This window comes from Fonsecaea pedrosoi, assembly GCF_000835455.1.
Source record: "Fonsecaea pedrosoi CBS 271.37 unplaced genomic scaffold supercont1.1, whole genome shotgun sequence".
In the NCBI taxonomy this organism is placed as follows: Eukaryota; Fungi; Ascomycota; class Eurotiomycetes; order Chaetothyriales; family Herpotrichiellaceae; genus Fonsecaea; species Fonsecaea pedrosoi.
Window position 1 is genome coordinate 2,493,169 of NW_013550615.1, and position 24,462 is coordinate 2,517,630.

A 24,462-nucleotide genomic window follows, 5' to 3' on the forward strand; every position below is an offset into this window, starting at 1 on the left:
ATACGAGGGTTCGCTCCTCAAAAATTCTGCAAGGAGCTAGACTCCTCTAGCACTGGCGGTACTGGTGGTCTTCCCGCCATACCCTATGCATCCGTTGCCTACAGACCTATGTACTCATGGAGTAAATACCGGTGGTTGCAGATCCGGCAAATGAAATTGACATTTGGTGCGAAGATGACGGCCAATGCACGAGGAGGCTGATGTTGGTTGGAGTCGGAGATTTTGTACAGGCGTTCAAGTGCCAAGGGCCTTTAGCTCATTATTGGTTAGATCAGAATAATAGCGGCGATATCCTCGACTAGCAGTCACTGAAAGTGGCAAGCGTGGCGCATACCACAACTCACCCCAACCACCAGCAGATTCGACACTAGGATAACTTACAAGTGAGAAAGTTCAACGATTAAATTTTACCAGAGCTTGCCAAAGGGCTTGTCCTTCTGCTGCATCCTCGGTCTGTCCTGTAATCACCTTACGCACCCGTCTCACTAACAATCCTCGCTCAGCCTCATTCCGCAACCATGGTCTATCCACAGGAGACCTTCATGCGGACTTCGATTACACCAGGATCACTAATTGCCCGACGTCGAGAAGCTGTGGCCTCGGAGACCCTCTTTCACCTACTCAGAAAGTTGAAAGAGACGGGCAGATATGACGCGTTCGACATGAAATGGCATCCTTCATACAAAGATCCTCCTAAAGTATGGCCAATACCAAATCATCTGTTGTGGTAATTGCGTCTCGTCTGGTCCCGACTGGCATTGAAGAAGGTAGCTAACATCAAAAAAATCTCGAAGGGAATCTGATATTGCCAAGTGGATCGAAGGAGCGTGCTATTTCCTCCCTGAACATCCTGACGCCATGGTTGAATTGGTAATTAAAGAGCTGGTGCAGATGATTCAGAAGGCTCAAGCTCACGATGGATATCTCAATATCCATTTTATGGTCGTCGAGCTTGGACAGCGATTCACCAACCTGCGTGATCTCCACGAACTCTACAACGCAGGCCATCTCATTGAGGCAGCCCTAGCTCACAATTACCTCTACAAGAACAATGACCTCCTCGACCCGATACTAAAGTATGTCGAGCTTTTATGCAAAAGATTTGGGCGCAAAAAGGGTCAGATCCCTGGCTACCCAGGCCATCCCGAGATCGAGCTGGCACTTCTTCGATTGTACCATCGTACACGAAATCCCAAACACCTCGAGCTCGCGACATTCTTCATCAGTGAGAGAGGTAATCCAGCTGGCATCGATGGCAGTCACTTCTTCCGTTACGAGGCGAAGAAAAGGGGCGAAGCGCCCCATGTGATACTGCCATATTGGGGCCAGCCGGATGCTCTTTGGTATTATCAAGCCCACAAACCGATTGTGGAGCAAGAGACTATCGAAGGCCATTCTGTCCGCGCCATGTACCTCCTTACAGCAGCTGCCGACTTAGTGCGCCTTGACCCAACCTCGGACGGGCGCTTGAAAGACGCTATATACCGGCTGTGGACTAACATGGTGGAATGTAAAATGTATGTGACTGGAGGAATCGGCGCCATAAAGCAATGGGAGGGCTTTGGACTTGATTATTTTCTCCCTCAAGGTACCGACGAAGGAGGCTGCTACTCAGAGACCTGCGCCGCCATTGGTGTCATGATGCTGGCTGAGCGAATATTACAGTTTGATGTCGACCGCCGATTCAGCGATGTTATGGAATTATCGCTATACAACGCCGTGTTGACGGCCGTGTCGCATGACGGTACTAGGTTTTCGTACGCTAACCAGCTCGCGTCCAGCAACCAAGACCCTTCAGAACGTGCAGAATGGTTTACGTGCGCTTGTTGCCCTCTGAGCGTTCTTCGATTACTTGGACAAATTGGTGGCTACGTGTACACGCAAACAGCAGAGAACCCACATCGAATCAACGTCCATTTATACATCTCAAGCACCTACGAGTTTAGATCTGGCGCCCAGCTTGCAACTCTATCTCAAAGGAGCCAATGGCCCTGGGATGGGAAGGTTGACTTCACTCTTCAGACGCAGTCCCCGCTGGTTGCTGTCGATGTAGCTCTTCGAATACCGGGGTGGGCCACGGAGTGGACAGTAAGCTACCACCAAATCAATCTTCCACTCTCGAGGAAATTCAAGTGTCTAACGAGGTGTTAGTTAGATCCTGCGCCACCAACGTATGCGGTCGAGAAAGGCTATCTCATTCTGACGGCTGACTGGTTGTCCACTTACCGCTCTTTTTCTCTCAATGTCGATATTTCGCCTCGCCTTGTCGCTCCGCATCCATATACGAACCAAGATACCCTGGCAGTCGTTCGTGGGCCAGTCGTGTATTGTGTCGAGGATGTCGACAACCCTTGGGTGGACGACCACTTCAAAAGCACTCTGCTCCATCCTGCATGTTCATTTGTAGAGAAAACGGTCACCGACGCTACTACACGAGACACGTATGTGGCACTCACCACAGAAGGAGTGAGCAAGCTCAACATGAAGCACCTTCATGCATGTCCCGGTGTTGTGGTGAGAGAGCCAGAAATGCAAATACTCGATAAGGGTGTCATCACTGAGTTGAATTTTGTACCGTACTACTTCAAAGCTAATCGAGGTGGCCGCGGCCATGCAAGAGTTGGGTTGAGAAGATGGTATTAGGACTTGCGAAGTACTTGTATACACCACAGGGCTGACGAAGAGGTGGACCTATCATCGTGCGAGATTGGCAACCCTGTATTGAGGTAGGTGTCAGGGCAGGGTGGACGCTGGACCCTCCCGCCACCCTACAAGATTCTGGCTGAGGCATGGGTTATCAAGGTCCAGCCCTCTTCTGCGATCCCTTGAGTCGGAATAATTGATGACAGCGACAGCAAATGCCAGTCTCTGATACCGGTATACAATCCGTCAACCAAGCCGAACAGTGGCCAGGCCATACACGCTTTCATATTTCCTTCCCAATAGGTGCTTGGATAGGTTCATCTGCAGACGCGCTTCCAGAATGCGAAGAACCTTCTTCTCCTGCCTCGGCGGAAGAAATATCATCGTTACCAAAATGTCTCAGCACCAGCCATGTCGGGAGCAAGGCGGCTGCCCAGAGTCCGAAGTTGATATACACTCCGCCTACTTCGGCGAATATCTTGATCGAGTTCAGCCCGTAGCTGACAGCCTGCCATGCGGATTCCGTCCTATGTTCGTCAGCCGGCCATGGACGAAAGAAAACAGTGAGGGGTGGTGATTTGCCCTTACCCACGAAGCAACGCCGCATAGCGAATAATCTCGACTGGCGTTGTAGACAGCTGCGCCATTATGAAATAGCAGAACAAGTAATTGAGCTGGAAACCTGTGGTCAAGAACAAGAAGGGAACAAATGCATGGCCAAAGCCATTGCTGGTCCAGTCGTACGATGGCCTGGTGTGTCGGAATTTTGTTACTAGAACCGTGGCCCAGAGCCACCATCCGCCTTGCAGCACGACAATTGTGAAGAATGCCGATCGTGACCGGAGCTTCACCGACAGCTTGGTGCGGTCAAGATAATGACCAAGAAGATTGCCGCAGGTCACGGCAAGAATGCCAGACAAGAACGAACCGAGTGCGCGGGCCCGGACACTGAACCACAATGAGAGATATGTGAAGAAGACAGCCTCTGCATACACGGTTTGCCCGATGAACAAAATCAACAGCAGGTACCGCTTGGTGAAGAAGGTCTTCGTGGTGGCCTTGAGTTCGCGCCAGGGATGTTCGAGGATTTCCAACTCGACCTTGATGCCGTCGGTGCGCTCGACTTTGTGGGGTGGGTTCAGCAGTGCACCGACGAATGGGCCTGTGGCTTGCAGTGCGATGAAGATCAAGTACACGGTATAACTGACCTTGCCTGCCTCGCTGCGATCGACATTGATACCCAGGTTGATTGCGCCGCCCAAAATTTGCCCACCGAGGCGGTAAGTGAGCCAATATCCCAAAACCTTTCCGCGGTTGTAAGGTTCAGGGTATGCCATTGCAATAGCAGCCTCCGCCGCCCAGAAAACGCCAGCTGAGATCCCACAGAGGGCCGCTCCGACGAGTACCAACCACTCTGTGCCGAACCGATTGTTGGTGTAGAGGCCCGCCGCATATGGGGCATATCCCAAAGTACCGAACATGAGAGCGCCCTTGATGCCAATATATTTTGTGAGGACTGGCGAGAATAAACAGGACACCACCATGAGACAAAAGGTCAGGGCGTTTGCAGCGTTGACTAGGTACGGCTTCTGCAAGCCACCCGCACCGAGAGAGTTCATGGCTCCCCAGATACCCGGCGCGGCGAAATTGCAAAGACCAAGGATGGTGGCGTTGTAGAAGGTCGAGCGGTACCAGCGCACTGTGAGGTGATTAGGGGGGCTTCCTCTCAACCCAGGGCTAAGACACTTACCTGGGTGCTTCTGGACAGATGTTTCCCTGACATCTTGGAGTTCGGGATGCTTTGTCGAGACCGACGCCGAGCGAGACATGGTTTCGTGCTGCGCCCGAGCGAACTAAGGACAAACAGAATGTCGAGCGAGGCTCCGGGTTGCAGGCTGGTCAGGAGGCGCAAGAGAATCGCAAGGAGCAGGTGTGCTACGACAAACTCAATATACGAGCTTGAGGATTCTAACGTCTTTCTCGCATCATCTTGACCGCACGACGACCTTATCTATTTCCCTTCCTCTCTCGACCAAATTTCACGTGGAATCGAGCCGCAAACCTTCTGAGGACAAAATTCCGTCCCTTAAAGACGTCAGACACGCGAAGAGCACGCCATGCTCCCGAAACACACGAAAAAGGCACCTCTTTCCTGTCATCATAACGAGAAATCTGGTCTGCAGATCCTTGGGCATAAGACGGACGATCCAGGTACCCATCCATTACCAGGGGGTGAGGAGTCTTCGCTTGATGGAAGTGGTAACTCTGGACAGTCCCGAATGGCCGATAACGAGCCGAAGGATAATAGTTGCTTGTCGTTGAACGGCCGTCGATCTTGTGTGACAAAGAGATTTGGAGTGGTTATGGACGAAGTGGAACCACAGCCATGGAGAGGAGGCAACTTCGTGATATATGGAGAAGATTGCACCATTCGCTAACCACTTCCGGACACTATTAGCACTTGGCTGACTTCCTGGGACATGTCAAACAGAAGTTTTTATGGGCGAATGAACACGGACATCAGCGCGAGTCTTAGTGACCATCAGCATTAAGGGAAAAAAAAAAAAAAAGTGTGGCGTGTCCAACTTACATTGATATGTGAAGGCCATGTCCAGGGGTTTGCAAAGACTAGCTGGCCAAGGCACTGACAGCAAACATCAATCTTATATCCTTTTAGATTCAGCAGATTAGGAGCCATCCCAACCAACACCATGTCGTCAACCAACGGCGCGTCAGAAGCGCATGCAGGGTCTCATCCTGTTAAGAAGCAGCTCATCTTGAACGCCTTCGTCGAGACATGCTCAGGGCACCAGTCGCCTGGGCTGTGGAGGCATCCCGCGGACAAGTCACATGAATTCAACAAGCTGTCCCATTGGGCCGAGCTCGCCCAGCTCCTGGAGCGTGGCAAGATCCACGGCATCTTCATCGCTGACGTGCTGGGTGGCTACGACGTGTACCGTCAGTCGCTCGACCCAGCCATCCGCTCCGGCGCGCAGTGGCCCGTGCATGAGCCGCTGGCGTCCATCCCGGCCATGGCAGCCGTGACCAAGTCCATCGGGTTCGGAGTGACCGTGTCGACGACGTACGAGCAGCCGTATCACCTCGCCCGGCGGTTGTCGACGCTAGACCACCTGACTGAGGGCCGCTTGGGATGGAACATCGTGACATCGTACCTGGACTCGGCGGCGCGGAACATGGGGCTGGTGGCGCAGCCGCAGCACGACGACCGCTACGCCATGGCCGAGGAGTACATCCAGGTCATGTACAAGCTGTTTGAGTCGTCGTGGCGGGACGACGCCGTGAAACTCGACCGCACCACCGGCGTGTACACGGACCCGGCGCTGGTGCGGGAGATCAACCACCGCGGCAAATTCTTCACGGTGCCAGGCCCACACATCTGCTCGCCGTCGCCACAGCGCACGCCGCTGCTACTCCAGGCGGGGACGAGCTCCAAGGGCAAGGAGTTCGCGGCGCAGCACGCCGAGGCCATCTTCGTGTCGACGCACGCGCCCGAGGCGTGCAAGGCTAGTATCGCCGACGTGCGGCGCCTAGCCCGGGACAAGTTCGGCCGCGACCCCAAGAGCATCAAGGTGCTGGCGCTGGTGACGCCGATCCTGGGCCGCACCGAGGAGGAGGCGCAGGCCAAGTACGCCGACTACAAGCAGTACGCGGACCTGGAGGGGGCGCTGGCGCTGTTTGGCGGGTGGACGGGCATCGACCTGGAGCGGTACGGTGAGGGCGAGGAGCTGCGGTACGTGGAGAGCAACGCCGTGCGGGCCACGGTCGAGAGCTACGCGCGCTTCAGCCCCGGCGTGGGCGTCTGGACACGCCAGACCATCGCCGAGCACGTCAGCATCGGCGGCAACGGGCCCGTGCTGGTCGGCACCCCGTCCCAGGTCGCAGACTCCTTACAGACCTGGGTCGACGTCGCGGACGTCGACGGCTTCAACATCGCCTACGCCGTCTTCCCCGCCAGCTTCGACGACCTCGTCGACCTACTCGTCCCGGAGCTACAAGCCCGCGGCCTCTTCTGGGGAGACTACGCCGTCCCCGGCGCCACCTACCGCGAGAACTTTTACGGAGTGCCCGGCCAGACGGGGCCACGGGACGAGCACGTCGCGAGCAGGTATCGGTGGAGAGAAGGTGTCGATGCCAAAGACCACGAGATTCCAGTTTCTATTGGATGAGATTAGAGCTGTCAAGTCAGGTCAGGTCAGGTCTGCGGCTTGACCTCGAGCGGGCTTGAGGGTGACGACCCATGAACAAAGCGAAGGGAGAGGGTCAGGGCGAGGGTGGGGGAGACGAAAGCATTCTTATCCTTTTAACTCGGGATACTTTGATCAAAGATCAAAGCGCAGCTGTTCTAATGGCGCAACCACCCATGGCTTTCACCTTCTTTGGTCGTTTCTGGCCGATCTTGTCATGAAAGGGGTTCATGTTTCTTGATCGAGGAAAAAGAAAAGTTTGACGGACTCGAGTCAGCAACAGAGTGATTCTATCGAGTCGAGTACCGTCGACTCGACTCAATAAAGTCCAGATTCTAGTTTTTGATATATAGAAAAAAAGCAGAACTAAGAAAAAAAGTCATGTAGATACCTGTCTTGTGTCTCCACTTTATAAGATGTGTTATTTATTCCTTCATCAGCTCCGTATGTCTGTCCAAATATGTATCGTGCGCTCGAAAAAAAAAAAAAAAGCAAAACGCGATGACGCTGTATACCAAGGCGAGGCGAGGTAGGCGGTTGATATGGCGATGGCGGGGTCGGTGGCCAGGATGATTTCCGAGCGCAGGAAGGCTAAGACCAGCGTGCACCGGTAGAGGGGGGTTTTTGCGGGTATTTGCATGTCGCTGCCGTTTGCCTCCTCGCAGTACAACCCAAAACTTATCACGTAGACAGGATTTCTCCCGCGTTACTCAGACAAGGGGGCCACCGAAAGACGCGTCGCATCCCAATCCGACCAGGGAGAGTGTCGTAGCCAGAGACTCGGTCACTTCGCGCCAACGCCAAAATGCCTCGAAGCCTCTGGAAGAACTGCCGGGTCAAGGGACGACCCTAAGCCCACAATGAATGCGACGAGTGAAATGACCAGCACGACACCCGCCTTCTTGAGGCAGCGCCAATTCGCGAGGGTTTTCTTGGTCGTTCTCGCCGTCAAACACAACCACCATCTGCTTCTGCATGACACGTGTTGTCTCCGAAGTAGCCTAGAAATCACTCATTCGCGTCACAGTCGGCTCCCGACAACCAGATCAAACTTCTGCCCAACAATGTCTTCACTCAGTTCCCAGAGTCTCTCGGCCGCTCTCTCATCCTTTGCCCATTTTGCAGGCTCTGCAACTTGGCAGTCGCTCAGGTAGATGACCCCCGGATCCACAAGCTTGGGGTCGAGCGCGGCGACCAGCGTTGTTGCACTACCTTGGTCCAGATCCTTCCAAAACCCACCTGTCTTCTCGATCACCGACACATCCTTCTCGTCCAAGTTACGAGAGAGATCCGTCCAAATAGACCCTGGATGCGTTGCGATCGATTGTATACCTGCACTTGCAAGGTACCGGTTGAGATAGAGCGAGAAGAGGATGTTCGCAGTTTTTGATTGGGCGTAGGCCACGAAAGGAGCATAAGTCTCCCCTGCAGGCGGGTCGAACGACACATTCGGCCTTGACATTGGTCGCTCCTCGGCAGGGATTTGTTCTGGTCGTTTACGGAAACTGTGGTCGCTGAATCGTACTGGAGATATCATGTGCCCCTGGCTAGTAAGATTGATGACTCTCGTCGACCCCTTCGTTGAGTTCTGCGCCGCTCGGAGAAGTTTGGGCATCAGGAGATTTGTGAGGAGGAATGGGCCAATGTGGTTCGTTCCGAACTGGAGTTCGAGACCGTCCGTCGTGAACGCGTGCGTAGACATCACCACAGCTGCGTTGTTAATGAGAATATCGATTCGATCTACCAAATCATGGATAACCCTGGAAGCCTTGCGGATGGAATCGAGAGACGACAAGTCGACTTCGACAATTCCAAGCCGCACTGTCGGATGGTCGGTCTTCACTTTGGCAGCTACCTGCTCGATCTTCGCCTTTGTTCGAGAAGCCAACACCAAGAGCGAAGGCGACTGAGCGGCCAGGGCAGTGGTCATTGATTCACCGAGACTTTGAGGCGATACCCCTACAATGACCACTGCATCAATGTCGTTAGCGAAATTTTGGGTCGGAGAAGAAGGTGGGTAAACTCGCCTGTCTTGCCCCGAACCCCATCACTAAATGCCTTTGCGACCTCTGTCGCCGTCGTGTATTGATTGTACTCTGGGTGTGAAGTCATTGTGAAGCAACGCTGTGACGGGAAGTCAGCCTCAGGAACCTTGACAGGCCAATCAAGTGCCTAGAGGAAAGATCTTATGGTGCAAGAATGTTGTACGGAGGCAGAATAGAGGAGGGGCAATTCAGTGGAAGGCGGCCGTTGGGGAATGTGCGAGCCAATCTGTTACAAAAATCGGACAACGAATTGAAGCGAGTCCGAGACGAGAAGATGGACTTGTATGACTGGATGGCAGGAGCCGAAGTACTCAGGTCACCTGTTCGGGGATAAATATTCGACCTTGACAACCTCGTGCAGTGGACTCGCTCTTCTGGTTCGACGGGCTCTCGGGGTTTTAGAGAAGAAGTTGTGAGCAGCGAAACCCGCTTCCCAAATGCAAGGGTTGAATGGAGGCAGCATGCAATTACTTTCTCTGGCAAAAATCCACTGCGAAACGGGGTTCAATATGACAAACAGGCTTTGTAGGCATGGCATACTCCAGACCTAGAGCCTGTCCTCAGAAGGGGAAAAGATGGGGTGAGCGACGTCGATGTGGAGAAGGTTATCCACTGCCAGGACGGAGCCCAATTATCCCCCGAGATCTTGTGTTCCATTATCTGTTTTAGTGCAATGCATGGGTCGGCAGTTCGGTTGGAGAAAGGCTGCACTATCTCCGAAGTCACTCACCATCTGCGCTGCATTGCTCGTGAGGAGGGACTGATGAGGTCGCCGTGGGGCTATATCGGCTTGATATGCTGATCAAAAGGGGATTGGATGTAGTCGGACCTCGATTTCCCATCTCAAAGTGTCCTCAAACAGTTCCTGTTTCCTTGGGGAGATCGAGCACATCCAAGAGCGAAGTAAAGGGACCGAGTGAGGTCCACCGAGAGCATTATGGCTGCAGAGGAACCCTTTGCAAAGTCCAAGACTGGCATCAAGGTGATTATCGTCGGGGCAGGTATGTAGATCCAGTAGTGCTCCAGAAAGGATTGCAGAGTTGACAAGCAAACTAGGTTTCGGCGGCCTGACAGCAGCGATAGAGTGCCATCGTCAGGGCCACCAGGTGGAAATTTATGAGTCGTTCCCTGAGCTCAAGACCTTGGGAGACATAATCTCCTTTGGCGCAAATGCTGGTCGAATATTTCGTCGATGGGGCGTCGACGGCTCGATAGCTAAGAAAATGAGAGCTCTGAGTATCGACCTCGTAAAGCATGGATTCAAGATCCACAAGTACACCGGAGAGCACATCATCACGCAACCGACACCCCCCATGGATCCCGATGCACCGGTTTTCAATGGCCATCGTGGAGAGTTGCACGAGGTCATCTTCAATTACGCCAGGGACGACCTCAAGATCCCTATTCATCTTGGACAGAAAGTCGAGAAATACTTCGAAGAGGACGATAGAGCTGGTATCGAACTGGTGAATGGAGAAAGAGTATGATCTACCTATCCGTGTTGATGCTCGGACAGCCTCGTTAACAGGCCTCAGGTATATGGCGATATGGTGGTGGGATCGGATGGCGTGAGGTCGAAAGCACGGGAGCTTGTCCTGGGATATATTGACAAGCCAAAGAGCAGTGGCTACGCGGTCTTCCGTGCCTGGTGAGTTTTGCACAGAGTGAAGGACGTGGCCAGTGCTAACTGTTCTTGGTCAGGTTTCCAAATACCGATATGATTGCCGACCCCCGGACGAAGCATTTCTGTGACAACGGCGACACGTTCCAAGGCTGGATCGGGCAGGATGTACACTTTCTTTTTTCGACCATCAAGAACGGGAGTGACTGCTGTTGGGTGTTAACGCACAGGGTAAGTACATAGCGACCTGTGTCTTCGCCTCGCCTAACTCTCGCACAGGATGAGGCAGATATCGACGAATCTTGGTCCTTTCCAGGCAAGCTAGAGGATGTGTACAAAGTATTCGAGGGTTGGGACCCTCTCTGCAAGACTATTGTCTCAAAAACGCCGGAGAGCCACCTCGTCGATTGGAAATTGGTGTACCGAGATCCGCTGCCAACATGGGTCAGCAAAGGCGGTCGTATCGCTTTGCTGGGTGATTCAGCACATCCCTTTTTACCAACCTCGGCTCAGGGCGCCACACAATCCATGGAAGATGGTGTCACTCTAGCAGTTTGCCTCAGGCGTGCCGGGAAAGGTCAGGTCCCAGATGCTGTCCGGACATATCAAAGGATCAGGTAGGTCATGTTGAGCCTTATTTCAGTCACATCCTGACGCTGTCTCCAGGTATGACCGGGTAAAGGCGGTGCAGAAGACGGGAGAAACGACACGGGACATGTGGCACAAGGCAGATTGGGATAAAGTCAAGGAGGATCCCAAGTCCGTACAATTTCCGCGCGAGGACTGGATCCACATGCACGACGCCGAAAAGCATGCTGAGGAAGTCTTTGATGAGAACTTTGCTGCAACTCAATCGGCGGAAAAGGGGGTCCCTGAAAAGCTGATGAGCGGAGTGGACGGGGTCAGTGGTGTCAATGGCGTACACAAGGCTACCGCAGTGGGTGAAGTGAATGGTACTCACTGAGCATTTCGTCTATCCTGTACGGTGGCTGAGATCATGGCAGACTTGATGCACTTACGGGCGAAGCTGTGATGATTTAGTCCATGGTGTTGAGCCCATGTCGGGCATGGAGGGAGGGAATGTGCACTGGATATGATTAGGTCTTCATCGTTAACGTGTGGGGACAAGAGATTGAAATGGTAGTGCTTTCGGGATTGGCCACTTTCGATTGATCGTCGTCTTCGAGACCATGATGCTTGATTGATGTTGGGTGTGCGCAAGAGACACTGGATGTAAGTCAGGCTGCGCTCAGCGGAGATTGCGATAGATTGAGGTACGGCAGACCATATAGCCACGTGATGCACAAGATACGGTGGAACATATACGCCTACAAGTGCATCAGAAAATCCCATCCACATCAAGATCATTTCATCTTCCCTCGTCTACAACTGCAACAATGATGCAGATATTATAGCCTCCTCATACCCTAAACGGTGCTAGCAATGGGTATTCCACGACTATCGCAGGATCTCTCTCCCTATGCGCATCGAGTCATCCTGGGTGCGCCTCACCAGACCTCGACGCCACCTGATGCCACCATTATCAAAGACCTGATCATTGATGGACCTTCACTTGTATATTGGGTGTATAACAAGCTTGTGGCACATCAGCGGCTAAACAGCATTACGAGTGCAACCTTGCCACCTACATACGGTGAAATCAATCGGACCCTACACCACCTGCTCCATGACTTCCAGGCCCGTGGTGTTAATATTCAACATATTTTCTTCGACGGTGGACTTCCCGTGTCGAAACGTCCCGTTCGCCTTGAACGTATGGAGAAGCTCCGGCAGCAATTGCAAGTTTACCGCAACTTCTATCCGGAATTTCCCCCAGCTGCTACTTTACCCAGTCTTCGGGACTTCGAAAAGATCCTTTGGGATACTCCTGTCTTGTCAACGAGGAAGATAACTCTTCCAACTCCACCGTTCATGGTTGCCAGCGCGATTGAGTCTTTGAGCACAACCGAATGGAAGGACCGTGTTCACGTGGTTCCGGGTGAAGCTGACGCGTTCTGTGCTCTTGCTGCTCAACAGTCGACATCTGTTGTGGCAATCCTCACAAACGATTTTGACCTAGTAATACACGACCTCGGACCAAATGGTCGGGTTGTGTTACTGCACAGCATCGAAACTAAGCACAGGGTCCCTCCAAATTTGTCTTACATTTCAGCGCTGTCTTTCGATCCGAAACTCATGACAGCCAGATTCAAGATTTCATCGTTGCTCAGTTTTGGTTTCGAGCGATTTCTTGATTCTGGTGCCTCCTTCTCAATCATTCAAGAACGCGCGAGGGATTCATCTAGGTTGGAGAGACTTCGGAATGAGTACATGATGTTTGCCGAGCCATTTGTCCAAAGCCCGCCATCAGTGGCCTCCTTTTCCTATCTCAAAAACCTCGATCCACGAACAGCAGAGATTGTTAGCGACCTCGGCGATCCGCTACACATCTACCTAATCCCGCTATTGGAGGACCCCCAACGTGATTCTTCGTGGTCTTATGGAGCCAAGATACGGCAAATCGCATATTCTCTGCTCTTGAAGACATCTCCTGATGCTGTGGGCGGGTCGCTACACATGGTCGAATTTGCCAGAAAAGGACAAAGAATCACGTCCGCCTCGGTTACATGTCTGCAGCTACCTGAGGTCACAGAGAAAATGGCAGAACTGCTTCAGCTCCTGGAGGCCCTCGGCTCGTTCTCCGAGCAGACCCCCACAGTCTCGAACGAGAGCAGGCTTCTAGAGTGGTACATGCCTGCCGTCTGCCTCGTCCAACGAGAGAAATCCAGACTTGGCAAAACTCCTCCGTCATCAGAACATGTTTTCAAACTTCTGGGGCTAGGGTTGACGACGAAACTTTCAGCCTCAACGAGAATAACATGGGACGACGTCCACCTCCTTGCAAATATCCAAGCAGTGCTTTACTCTATCCGAATTCTGGCGCAAATAACCGAGTACATTGTCAAAAGTCACAGACTTTCAGACTCCATTTCCACCCACGACCTTGTCCACCACGAAGACATCTCAAAGCTCATAAACAATCTTCACCCCAAATTATCAACTTTGCCTCCCGTCGAGACCTTGTTCTTAGACATCCCACATCTTCGGGCTCAACTGAGCAACGCGGACCTCAAAACACAGGGCTGGGCATTCACCTCTCTCGGTCGCCTGCTTGATCCTGACTCAGGCGTGACTCAAGCGGACCATGACACGAGTGCTACCGCAGCTGAAGAGCGTGACCCTGCAAGTGGAGACTGGATTGATACAACAGCAAACAAGAAAAAGGAAAGGAAAAGGAAACGTCAGGACAATTTTGACACAGTAACAACACGATCTACGAATGGGTTTGACTTGCTATCGGAAGAACCTGGATAGATTCTCATGCCCGGTATGGGAGACATCATTCTACAGAGACTATCCTCAGCAAACGCCAAACCACCGATTCATTCAAAGCATCATTGTCTACGTAAGGACAGCCAATCCACCCAAGGCTTCCTGAATAATCGCTTCCATCTCCTGCTCTGCATCTACAGGGAAGATGTCGGGCTCATCAACGTCAGCGTGTCCAGTGGTATCCAACCGCGGTGCTACCATGTCAAGTTTCATGGTGTTTCTTTGTCCGTCGCCCACTCTTCGGAGTATTTCGTCTTCAGTCGCCTGCAAGACCACAAATACAGTGTTGATGTATTCCGCTTCAGTCTCGTCGTTAGACCTGGACAGGATATTCCTCAGTGTATTGCGGTCGGACCGGGAAAGTGCGGAGCACGTTAGTATAACGTCTTTCCCACTCCGCCCGCTGGACTTCGGCTGATCACCATGGACAATTTGATCCGCTCGAACACGTTCCAACACCTCAAGTTTAATTCGAGCAAGCCAAATCTGCCTATCAAGGGAGCTAAGATGGATTCCAGAGCTCATCTTAACCTTTGCAATGGCATCATGAACCGCATCCCCATCAATCACTGGGCAGGATAGGGATTCGGCCAGCTCAATGGCAAGGGTGCTCTTGTTAACGCCAGGGGGACCCGACAGGACGATGAGCCGAGTTGACTGCTGCTGCCGGGATCCTGCTGTTGGCGCCGTAGCCGTCCAGTTGGTCTTCAGAAAATGCCCGACAAACTTCTTCACCAGGTCTGTGGACAATGCAGGCACCATACCGAGCTCGGGAGAAATTTGTTCTGCTGTGGATGTGACATACTTGAAGTTCTTCCTCTTGGTGAGGTCATTGTCATATTTGCTTGAGAAGAACTCGACGAGTTTGATTGTGGGATTCTGTTCGGGGTCTGGATTTGATGCGCGCAGGCGGCGGATCCATTCGCGCTGATTCACTTGGGCGAACGACAGACCTGCGTTGTGTAGTGCAGGCAGGAGGTCATTCGTCCAGTGGAATGTGCGGGGATTGACAATGTTAAAGACTGCATGTGTGGTGCTCGAAAGGGAGATATCCATAACTACCCTCGCGACACTATCCACTGGCAACCAACGGGGATGTTCGTCAAGGGTTGGGAGTGCCCCGATTGTGGTCGCCGCTTGCAACATTAGGGGGATGGCCTCGGTGTCGTTCCAAATGCCATGTGCGGTGTCCGCAATGATCTGTCCGACTCGCAAGACGCGAGCCTCCATTCCCGTCTGAGAGGCGGCTCGCGTCACAAGGTGCTCGGTCACCAGCTTTGACTGCGCATACCCCATGCCCTGGGCACACTTGAAACTTTGGGGAAGCGCTTCTGCCACGGCATCACCAGGAGTATTCGTCACCGTGGAGACTGACGAGCAGAAATTGAATGAAGCCGGCGTAGGTTGTTGGGCGGAGAGGCAGAGGAGCATCAAATGCCGGGTGCCCGCAATGCAGTCTGCCTCAAAGCTACTCAGGTTTTTGTTGAAGTTGACTGACCAGGCACAGTGCACTAGGCTTGTGATCTTTGCTGAGATGCTGGCATAGACACTGTCACCGAGGCCCAGGTCTGTTTTCGAAAAGTCAGATGGATAGCAAGAGATCTTGCGACGCAAATCCAGTGGAAGCGTGTGATACAGTGCTCGGCGCTGCATCGATTCGATGACCCGTCGACGGGCAGACGACCTGGAACTGGCTCGGACCAAACAGCACACCTCTGAGATATCTTGACGGCGAACAAGCTGTGCAACAAGGTGAGCTCCCAAGGAACCTGTTGCGCCTGTGACAACAATACAACGCCCTGTAGACTTGGACGGTACAGGTATATGTTGGGGAAACTCGCTATATTTCTCAACAAGCCGTTCCATCTCCTTGACCACATCTTGCGTTTCGCCCGATTTGCGATCACGGATGTTGAGAATGGCAGCGGCCAGTTTGGCGATGGTGGGATATTCAAACACAATGTTCTGTGGCAGCGAATTACCATTCAGTTGAACTTCCTGTAATATCTTGGCTCGGAGTCTCGTCGAATGCAGGGAGTCAACGCCGAGTGAGAACAAGTCAGTATCATCTGTCAGACATGTGGACTCATCTTGAGGACAAAGGTCCAGCAAATGCCCGCGGATGAATTCTCGCAGCTCGAGCTCCGAGAGCACGAGGGTACCAGCCGTTCTCGACTCTGCTTGGTGATACACCTCCTCGATTTCATTGTGGAAAGCTCGGTAAAATGCCTGACGTATCAGGGAACCTTTGTCGGTGCAAGGATATGCGGTTCCGGCGGGCAGGACCGTTATCATCTCTTTCGCCAGTTGTGCATAAGCAGGCAAGGCCTTGTTCTCCGCCATGATTGTTGGCCAAATTGACTCGAGCAGGTCTCCGGCGCTCATGCCAGCTCCTTGCTCGGAAGCAATGACCATCATACCCAGCTGGCTCTTACCCGTCCCAAACATGACCGCTTCTCTCACCAGTTTGTTCTGTCGCAGCGCTTGTTCCATGGCAAGAGGAATGGCTTTCTCGCCATTGACCAAGACAAGAGTATCATCAAGCCGACCGCAATATTTCCATGCTCCTGGTATGGATGGATGGGGCTCGAAGAGATCTTTCGTTGCGTACGATCCATCGTCGCGGTTTGTCGCAACCTTGGAGGGCCACCCATCCAAAACACAAAGCTCATACAGGTTCCCTCCTTGAGGCTCCATCCGGAGATAAGGCTTCAGCTGGTCGTGTTCTCGAACGTAATTCCAGGCCTTATCGTCAGCAGGTCTGAAGGATGTCATCAGCTGACCAGTCTCTGTCGTTCCATAGTGGCTGATCAAGTTGACTCCGCCTTCGGTCAACAAGTCGCCCAAAGCATCCGGACACGCTGAGCCCCCAAACATGACCACCTTCAGCGCCGCCAGAGCATTGATTCCGTCATGCGTCTCACTCAAGAGTTTGAGGGCATATGGAACGGCGAGAAAGATCTCGAATTCGTGGTCTGTCAGGATCTTCAGCAGGTGCTGGCTGGTCAACGGCAGGTTGGCGTTGTATATGTATATCTTCTTGACAGCGGTGATACCACGAAAGACGTTACTGAGGCCGAAGGCGTGGAAGAGTGGCAGCGTGACGAAGCCACGCATTCTCAAGCTGTTTTCATAGTTCTTCAGTGCCGCCTTGTGGGTTTGATAAATCGGTTTAGGGAGACCAGTCGAGCCAGACGAGTGAATGATCCATGCAACCTTGGAGGATTCCTGGTCCAGGTCAAAATGCTGCTGCTGTAGTGCGGCATCGTCTAGTTGTGTGTTGGTCATATACTGCGCTTGGGTCAAGATATCAATGACCTCTAACCCATCTCTAGCAGCCGCCAGAGCATTTGCAGTCTTTCGGAACGAGGAACCGACGACGATATGGCGGCATTTCGTGACGTCCAGCAAAGACAAATACGCGGCCTGGGATATTCTCGTCGACAAAAAGAGGACCGTAAACCCTAGTCTGGACAGAGCCAAGAGGGTGAAGAAGTAATCCAGATCCGATGGCCCCAGGAGGGCAATGACTCGTGTCTCTTGGTGAGAGTCGGTACGAGACGGCAAGCATTCTGCATATCGCCTGGCAGCTTGCGAGGATATTCTCACGAGGTCCGAGTATGTGTACTCGAGATAGTCGAGTGCGTCCGAGGGATACCCGAAGATCGGCTCGTCAGGGAAATCTCGCGCCCTCAGTGACAAGAGTTCTGTGATGGTTCGAGGACTCGGGAGTGGTGGTGATAGCGGTGGCGTGGGTGGTTGCAGCGACGGGGACGCGACTGGGCTGACTTTCGAGACAGGTAGGGGGGATCTCATGTCCACGGATGCCATCCTGCTTGTTCTATCGTCGAGGTCGTTTTCTTTTGCGCTAATATCAGACGTATAGGGCGAGAAGAACGGACATATAAGAATCTCTGCGAATGCCTTGCTGGATCTTTGCCAGGAGTGGAACCACTGTCCAAACGAGGCAATATCCTTGGGATGGGCGTTGCGGCGGCACCGTTAGTGGAGCGCTTGTTCAAAGGAAGAGGAGGATACGGTGATCATTCCTTTGGTGACACAGCATTCAAATATCCGTCGGCTCATCGTTATTTGCTCAGCGTGTGGTTCAAGATCGATGGACCTTTGTCTAAGGCCGCATGTCAAATCAAGGTGACATATGTACGAGGGACGCCCGACACTCCGCAGCCGTGCTTACTTGTATGCCAACTGGCCGAATACGCCCACAGGCGGAGCAGCAGCGTGGTACTCCAAAAGGTGGACACTTTGCCCTTCAAGGATACGAGGATTCCGTCGGAGCAGCCGACGGAAGAAGCAAAAGACTCACGAAACTTGACGGGGCTTGGTGTTCGTCTTCAGGGGCAACAGCCTCACGGTATTGTGGTCGTGTCACCGGCAATTATGCATCTGCAGGTAAGAGCATTGGCTGGGCTGTCTAAGTCAATCGTCCAGAGCGTTGAAGCTCGAGGTGTTTCCATCCATTAGCTCTCTCTGTTGGATGAAGGCGCTGCCGACCCATTCAGCATATCTACCCTCCACATCAGGCTCTCCAACCTGCCTCCCCGAGACTCCAATACGATCAGACAGGTCAAGTCGCATCGGATACGACACTAGCAAGTCGTCATCAGCATAGCTATTCTGCTCGCTCCTCGCAGCAGATCTGGCGTAAACATATAGAACCACACATCAGTTTTCAGCCTGATAATATCTACCACCGGGATCCAACAGGACTGCGAATGAAGTATAATCTCCGAAACAGAAACTTCTTCTGGAGTTATGCCCATCAGAGAAAGGAGTGCTATACATCAATTGAGCCAATCCAGAAATATATGGTCAAGCATGGCCTCAGGCATTAAAACTGGACGGGGAATTAACCAAACGAGAATGGATATTTTTCAACGATGATGAAGCGACACACCACAGCTCTGTGGAATTCTGGGAATATTTCTAACCATCCATGCTACAGTTGCGGCCTCTACATGGGAAATTACATGTTCCTGGTCGGGAGCGGAACTCCTCTGGTGTCCGAATGCCTGATGTGTTTAGCCATGGAATTCCGTCTCAAGCGGAATCCCGATCGCGATTCTGTCCCTGGGCACGGCTGGACTAATGACATATAACAGTCTCATTACATCCTAGGACAGAAATCCCCTCAAAAACGAGATTGAAAAGCTCTCCTGTCCCGCCCGGGCTATGTATAAAGACGTCCACCAGCTACCTTGACTTCTGTTGGACGCATTCAGACCTCCAGTCCTATTCAAAAGTCGTCCACGCAACGTCCCCACGATGGCCACTCCCACAACCGCGAAACGCAGTCCTTCTACCCTGTCGGTGCCAAAAAGAGAGACTAGCGTCGTGGAATCTTTAGGGACGAACAAGGACAGAGACCTCCCAGACACCATCGACGACCAACAGCTGGCAGAGAAGAAGAGTCAAATCGACATCCAAACAGACAACAAGGATGATGAATTTCCTCACGGGTTTCGACTCATCTGCCTAGTCATAGGCCTGTGCATGGCATCTTTCCTGGTTTCTCTCGACATGGTCTGACTCCCTACTCTTTGTCCAAACACGCACTGATTTGACGCGAGGCGGAAACAGACAATCGTTGCCACGGCCATCCCTCGAATCACCGACCAGTTCCAGACCATCAGCGACATCTCCTGGTATGGCGCAGCCTTCTTCATGTGCGTCGGCGGCTCCACGTCAGCCTGGGGGAGAGTCTACAAGTTCTTCCCTCTCAAGAATACGTTTGTCGTCGCCGTCCTGATCTTTGAACTCGGCTCGTTGATCTGCGGCGTGGCCCCCAACTCAGACACCCTCATCGCCGGACGGGCCATTGCTGGCCTCGGTGCGGCTGGCATCTCGTCGGGCGCCTATACCATGATCGCCTTTTCGGCGCCGGCCCCCAAGAGGCCCATGCTGATGGGGATTATCGGCGGCACGGCGGGGATCGCGGCGGTCGTCGGACCTCTCATTGGCGGCGTCTTCGCCAACTCGGTCACCTGGCGCTGGTGCTTCTACATCAACCTCCCCATCGGCGGCCTCTCGACGGTAGTGATCCTGTTCTTGTTCCGCCCTCCAGCGTCTACGCGGCCTCAATCGACGACGACCTGGATGCACCGGCTGCTGCACATCGACGTCGTGGGCACGGCCATGGCGATGGGCGGACTCATTTCCATCATCCTCGCCCTCCAGTACGGCGGCACGACGCACCCGTGGGACTCAGCCGTGGTGATTGGCCTCCTCGTGGGCTCCGTCGCCATCTTCACCGCGCTGGGTCTGTGGAGTGGTTCCAGGGCGAGCGGGGCATGATCCCGCCTCACCTGATCAGCCGCCGCACGGTGCTCGTGCCCGCGGTCTTCACGTCGCTGTTTTCCGGCGCCTTCTTCCTCGAGATCTACTACCTGCCCATCTACTTCCAGTCGATCGACGGCGCCGACCCGACCACGTCGGCCGTGCACAATCTGCCGCTCGTCATCGCCATCACGGTCGGCACGATTGTGTCGGGCGTCTTCATCACGCGCACCGGCCTGGCGACGCCCGTGCTCGTCGTCGGGGCCGCCATCGCCACCGCGGGCGCCGGCCTGATCTACACGCTCGGCATTGGCTCGTCGACGGGTACATGGGTGGGCTATCAGATCTTGGGGGGGATCGGATGGGGCCTGGCGTTTCAGGTGCCCGTGATGACGGCGCAGGGGTTTTCGTCTGCAGAGGATCTCTCGTCCACGACGGCTATTGTATTGTGTAAGTCCTCTTCCTTCCCCCCCTCCCTTTTTTCCTTGCTCCCTATTTGATCCAACATGACCAATATCATGCCATACCATACCATACCATACCATGCCCCACCAAGCCAAAGCGTCCCCCAACGCCCTCTCTTTCTAACAGCCGCCATCTGATCTTCTAACATGGACCCCCTCCCCACGGAGGAGGGGATACCCAGTCTTCCAAACGACCGGCGGCGCCCTCTTCGTCTCGACGGGCCAATCCGCCTTCGTCAACACCCTAACCCGCCAAATCCGGCGGACACACCCGTCCCTCCCGCCGGGACTGGTCATCACCACGGGCGCCTCGGACCTGCGTCGCGTCTTTGGCCCCGAAGTCCTCCCCGGCGTGGTCGCTGCGTACATGTCCGGGTTGAAGGTCGCGTGGGCGGTGGCGATTGCGGCGGCGGGGACGGCGTTGGTGGTGGGGGTGTTGGGGACGTGGGAGAGGGTGCATAGTAGGGACGGCGACAGTGGTAGTGCTAGTGCTAGTGGCAGGGACAAGGAGGTCACGGAGTGATTTGTGGGATTGTGATTGTGATTGTGGTTCTGGTTGTGGTTAGAAGGAGAGGGGAGAGCTGGAGTAGGGGTAGGGGTAGGGGTAGGGGGCGGGGATGGAATGAGGGTACTGACTTGAGCTGGGTCGAGTTGGCTTGATAGGATAGAGGAGAGGAGGATAAAGGGGACAGAGAGAGGGAGACACACACACACAGAGAGAGAGGGAGACACACACACACACAGAGAGAGAGTGTGTGTGTCTCTCTCTCTCTCTCTTTCTCTCTCTCTCTTAAGAATACTTCCCCTCTCCCCCCCCCTTGTCCGCCAGCCTACTAGGCCAACCGGAATGAATACCTCACCAATAGTATCAGCATATCAGGCACTATACAGATATACGTATCCACACCTCATATACGTATACATATACTATTACTACGCGCTCAACTCCATGAAAACGCACTCGCCATGTCCCGATCCACAAACCACGACTCGTCCATAAACAGGGGACTAAAGAACGACGATGACGACTCTGCTTCTGCCGTCAGGAATGCGCGTCCGAGATTGCTACCGTCATCATCGTCTACCCATGAAGCCATGTGGTCGGGGTCAAGAGTGGGTGTCTCGAATGTTGTTGTTGTTGTTGTTGTTGTTGCTGTTGTTGTAGACGTCGGTACATCCGTCTCGCAGTCGACGTTGTCATTCCTCTGACCTCCTCCTCCTCCTCCTCCTCCTCCTCCTCCTCGACTGTCGTTGCTAGTGGTAGTGGTAGTACTACTGGATGATACGTCCGCCGTCATTGCCGCCAACTCCCGCGTCCACACCGACTTCATGGACCGGATCATGCGGCCGCTGAGGGTGAACGTGTCCACTTCGGCGCCGGGGCCAGCGCCAGAATTACAATCTCCGTCCCCATCGCCGTAGCCGATGCCGGTGCTGTGGCTCGTGTACGCTGCGAGGAGTTTTCTCTGCGAGGAGACCTCGTCCAGACTGCTGATGAGGCGGTCGCAGATGTCGAGCAGGTCGATGCGGTTGTCCGCGTCCCCGCCCCCATCCCAAAGTAGATCCCTTTCTACGGTCACGACGCCGTGGAGAGTCAACAGGCAATGGCCCAGCTGGCACCAGAAGGGGAAGGACATGCCCGCGTAGGCCGTGGCGGGGAGGGCGAAGAGGGCGTCGAAGAACCCGCCGAGGCACGCGACAAGATCTCTCCGGGCGTGATGGCGGCGGTGGTCGGGCTTGGTGTTAATGTTGGTGTTGAAAGGTCCGGCCAGCTGGATCGTGGTCTCGTGCGTGATCAGCTCCGTGTAGCGGAGCTGGGCGAGGAGGATATCTACAACGCCACGACGTTCGGCGTTGCTCCTGGTTAGCATTGCTTCTCGGCGCCTTCCGGTGGCACCACGAAATGAAAATGTATGGAAAGGGGGGGAGGAAGTAGGGTGGAACAGTCAAGAGATAAAAACATACGATTGTTCTTGAGATCCGGTGTCAATTCCTTCTCGATAGCCCGAATCTGCGCGAGAATAGCAGATACATAGAATGCCGAAGGTCCAGTCGCCGTCGCCATCGCCGCCGCGGTCGTATGAGAAGATGAAGACGAGAATAGCGACAACGACGATGATGGTGCAGACATAGACCACGAGTTACGATTGATGTCATCCAAGAGCAGCTGCAGACGTACTTGGGCCACGAGGACGCCGTCGAGATGCCACTCGGGCTGTGTCGCCAGCGTTTCCAGACACCGTTCCATGTAGGGCGTCCAGTTTAGGCCGTCGATTCTCTTCATGGTCAAGGAGATTCTATGGATGGACATCTGCGTAAGCGACCGAGATAACAATGTAGCAAGGAAAAAGTTTTGAGACACACACAGCGCGAGAGAGAGAGGGAGGGAGGGGATGGGGACGACGTACTGGCTGGTTATGTAGAAGCACGCAAGCACGGCGCGACATTCGTCCATGGTCTTTCCGTCCCCTCCAGGACCTTCGCGCGAAGCTCTGTTCAGTCCCAAGTCAAAGACAAGCGACATGGCCAGCGAGCAGAGCAGAGATATATTTGGTCCTCTCTTCTTGTAGAAATGTGACCTGCAAGCTTCCAGTGAGCGAGGACTTGAATATGCCTTATCTGTTTCATCCATTCGAGATCAATAGAGCAGTGCAGTAAAGAAGGGACAAAGAGAAACTGTTCTTACCAGGACAGATAGACCAGCAAGCCCAGCAACAAGTCTACGCTCCTCTCATTCTCCACAAACATGTCCTGGGCGAGTTTCTTCTGGATCGCTTCACTCCACGCCAGCTGGAGCGACGTGACCGGCGTCGCCACCGTCATGATATTGTACCACAGAAAGGGTCGTGTCTCTCGGAGCTGGCTGGCGGTCACGGTCGGGGGGAGGTGCACGAAGGGCATGAACTCGAGATGTTGGCTGCGGAAGACGCCCAGACACTGCTCGGCCTCGGCTGGAGTGACCGAGTAGAAGGCTGGTAGGACATGAGTGCCCCTCCTGGACGTGAGGGTGGTGGTATGGGACTCGCATACCGGATGGATAGGATAGTTGAATGTGGGTGAAGATGACTTGTCGGTCGGGATGGCACGATCCGCACCCTGAGAGATGGGTGGGGGATGTATTCTGTTCCTGCTCCTACTGTCCCGGGTGTGACTCTGCGCGACTGCGTCATGGCGTCGTTCATGGTCTGCGTCGAGGTCCTCTGTGTCAAAGGCTGGACTGGAATCTGAAGTGGCCGTATCAAAATTCCCGGCTCCTGGACGATGGTGGCGCTGATTTCGGAGCACATTGACCAACTCGTCAAGCTTGTTCTCTAGTCGAGCAGTCCTCGAAGGGGGACGACAGCGTCCGTTGTGTCTTCTCCGCGGGTTACCAGGCACACATTGTTTCCCTAGACGACGGCATCTGCGAGTGACATCAATCAGCACGACAGATGGATCAGGTGCAAAAATGCGATGCGCCCGAGTACGAACCTTTCGCAATCCAACCCCGGCCCTCGCTGTATGCACCGGCATTTGGCCCGCGCGCATTGAAGACATGCCCGCCCATACGGTGCCGAGTTGAATTGGGGGTCATCGCCGTCCTGTGGTGTGTCCATAGCGAGAAATGTGAGGGGACAAGAGTATTCAACAGTGAAAAGGAGGAGATGTAGATGGATAGTATGGCTGATACAGATCAAACGGTAGATTAATAATTCACTCCTTGGGCCTTGCCTTCCTCCTCCATTTCCCCTTTCTCAATGAGAGAATGAATCTCGAGATCGACTGACTGGCACTGGTACTGGCACCAAGCACAG

At 53.7% G+C, this 24,462-nt stretch overlaps 9 protein-coding genes across 9 annotated transcripts; 5 read left to right on the forward strand and 4 right to left on the reverse strand.

Annotated features, from left to right (window-relative positions):
- Positions 1-518: 518 nt before the first annotated feature.
- Z517_00907 (uncharacterized protein) lies at positions 519-2,643 on the forward strand (the record flags this gene model as incomplete). Its single annotated transcript, XM_013433869.1, has 3 exons — positions 519-698; positions 814-2,088; positions 2,152-2,643. The coding sequence occupies 3 exons, from the start codon at positions 519-521 to the stop codon at positions 2,641-2,643; spliced, it is 1,947 nt and encodes a 648-aa protein (XP_013289323.1).
- A 283-nt stretch (positions 2,644-2,926) lies between these two features.
- Z517_00908 (uncharacterized protein) lies at positions 2,927-4,472 on the reverse strand (the record flags this gene model as incomplete). Its single annotated transcript, XM_013433870.1, has 3 exons — positions 2,927-3,170; positions 3,232-4,342; positions 4,394-4,472. The coding sequence occupies 3 exons, from the start codon at positions 4,470-4,472 to the stop codon at positions 2,927-2,929; spliced, it is 1,434 nt and encodes a 477-aa protein (XP_013289324.1).
- An 882-nt stretch (positions 4,473-5,354) lies between these two features.
- On the forward strand, positions 5,355-6,830 carry Z517_00909 (uncharacterized protein; the record flags this gene model as incomplete). Its single annotated transcript, XM_013433871.1, has 1 exon — positions 5,355-6,830. The coding sequence occupies one exon, from the start codon at positions 5,355-5,357 to the stop codon at positions 6,828-6,830; it is 1,476 nt and encodes a 491-aa protein (XP_013289325.1).
- A 1,039-nt stretch (positions 6,831-7,869) lies between these two features.
- Positions 7,870-8,960, reverse strand: Z517_00910 (uncharacterized protein; the record flags this gene model as incomplete). Its single annotated transcript, XM_013433872.1, has 2 exons — positions 7,870-8,819; positions 8,900-8,960. The coding sequence occupies 2 exons, from the start codon at positions 8,958-8,960 to the stop codon at positions 7,870-7,872; spliced, it is 1,011 nt and encodes a 336-aa protein (XP_013289326.1).
- Positions 8,961-9,830: 870 nt separating this feature from the next.
- Positions 9,831-11,478, forward strand: Z517_00911 (uncharacterized protein; the record flags this gene model as incomplete). The annotated part of the gene is made up of 6 exons (XM_013433873.1): positions 9,831-9,894; positions 9,950-10,374; positions 10,429-10,541; positions 10,595-10,745; positions 10,794-11,131; positions 11,181-11,478. The coding sequence occupies 6 exons, from the start codon at positions 9,831-9,833 to the stop codon at positions 11,476-11,478; spliced, it is 1,389 nt and encodes a 462-aa protein (XP_013289327.1).
- A 479-nt stretch (positions 11,479-11,957) lies between these two features.
- On the forward strand, positions 11,958-13,889 carry Z517_00912 (uncharacterized protein; the record flags this gene model as incomplete). The annotated part of the gene is made up of 1 exon (XM_013433874.1): positions 11,958-13,889. The coding sequence occupies one exon, from the start codon at positions 11,958-11,960 to the stop codon at positions 13,887-13,889; it is 1,932 nt and encodes a 643-aa protein (XP_013289328.1).
- Positions 13,890-13,976: 87 nt separating this feature from the next.
- Positions 13,977-17,738, reverse strand: Z517_00913 (uncharacterized protein; the record flags this gene model as incomplete). Its single annotated transcript, XM_013433875.1, has 1 exon — positions 13,977-17,738. The coding sequence occupies one exon, from the start codon at positions 17,736-17,738 to the stop codon at positions 13,977-13,979; it is 3,762 nt and encodes a 1,253-aa protein (XP_013289329.1).
- A 1,455-nt stretch (positions 17,739-19,193) lies between these two features.
- Z517_00914 (uncharacterized protein) lies at positions 19,194-21,191 on the forward strand (the record flags this gene model as incomplete). Its single annotated transcript, XM_013433876.1, has 4 exons — positions 19,194-19,451; positions 19,509-20,191; positions 20,242-20,654; positions 20,851-21,191. The coding sequence occupies 4 exons, from the start codon at positions 19,194-19,196 to the stop codon at positions 21,189-21,191; spliced, it is 1,695 nt and encodes a 564-aa protein (XP_013289330.1).
- Positions 21,192-21,609: 418 nt separating this feature from the next.
- Positions 21,610-24,264, reverse strand: Z517_00915 (uncharacterized protein; the record flags this gene model as incomplete). Its single annotated transcript, XM_013433877.1, has 5 exons — positions 21,610-22,499; positions 22,634-22,965; positions 23,077-23,247; positions 23,355-24,071; positions 24,140-24,264. 5 exons carry the CDS (start codon positions 24,262-24,264, stop codon positions 21,610-21,612), a joined length of 2,235 nt encoding a protein of 744 aa, XP_013289331.1.
- Positions 24,265-24,462: the final 198 nt, after the last annotated feature.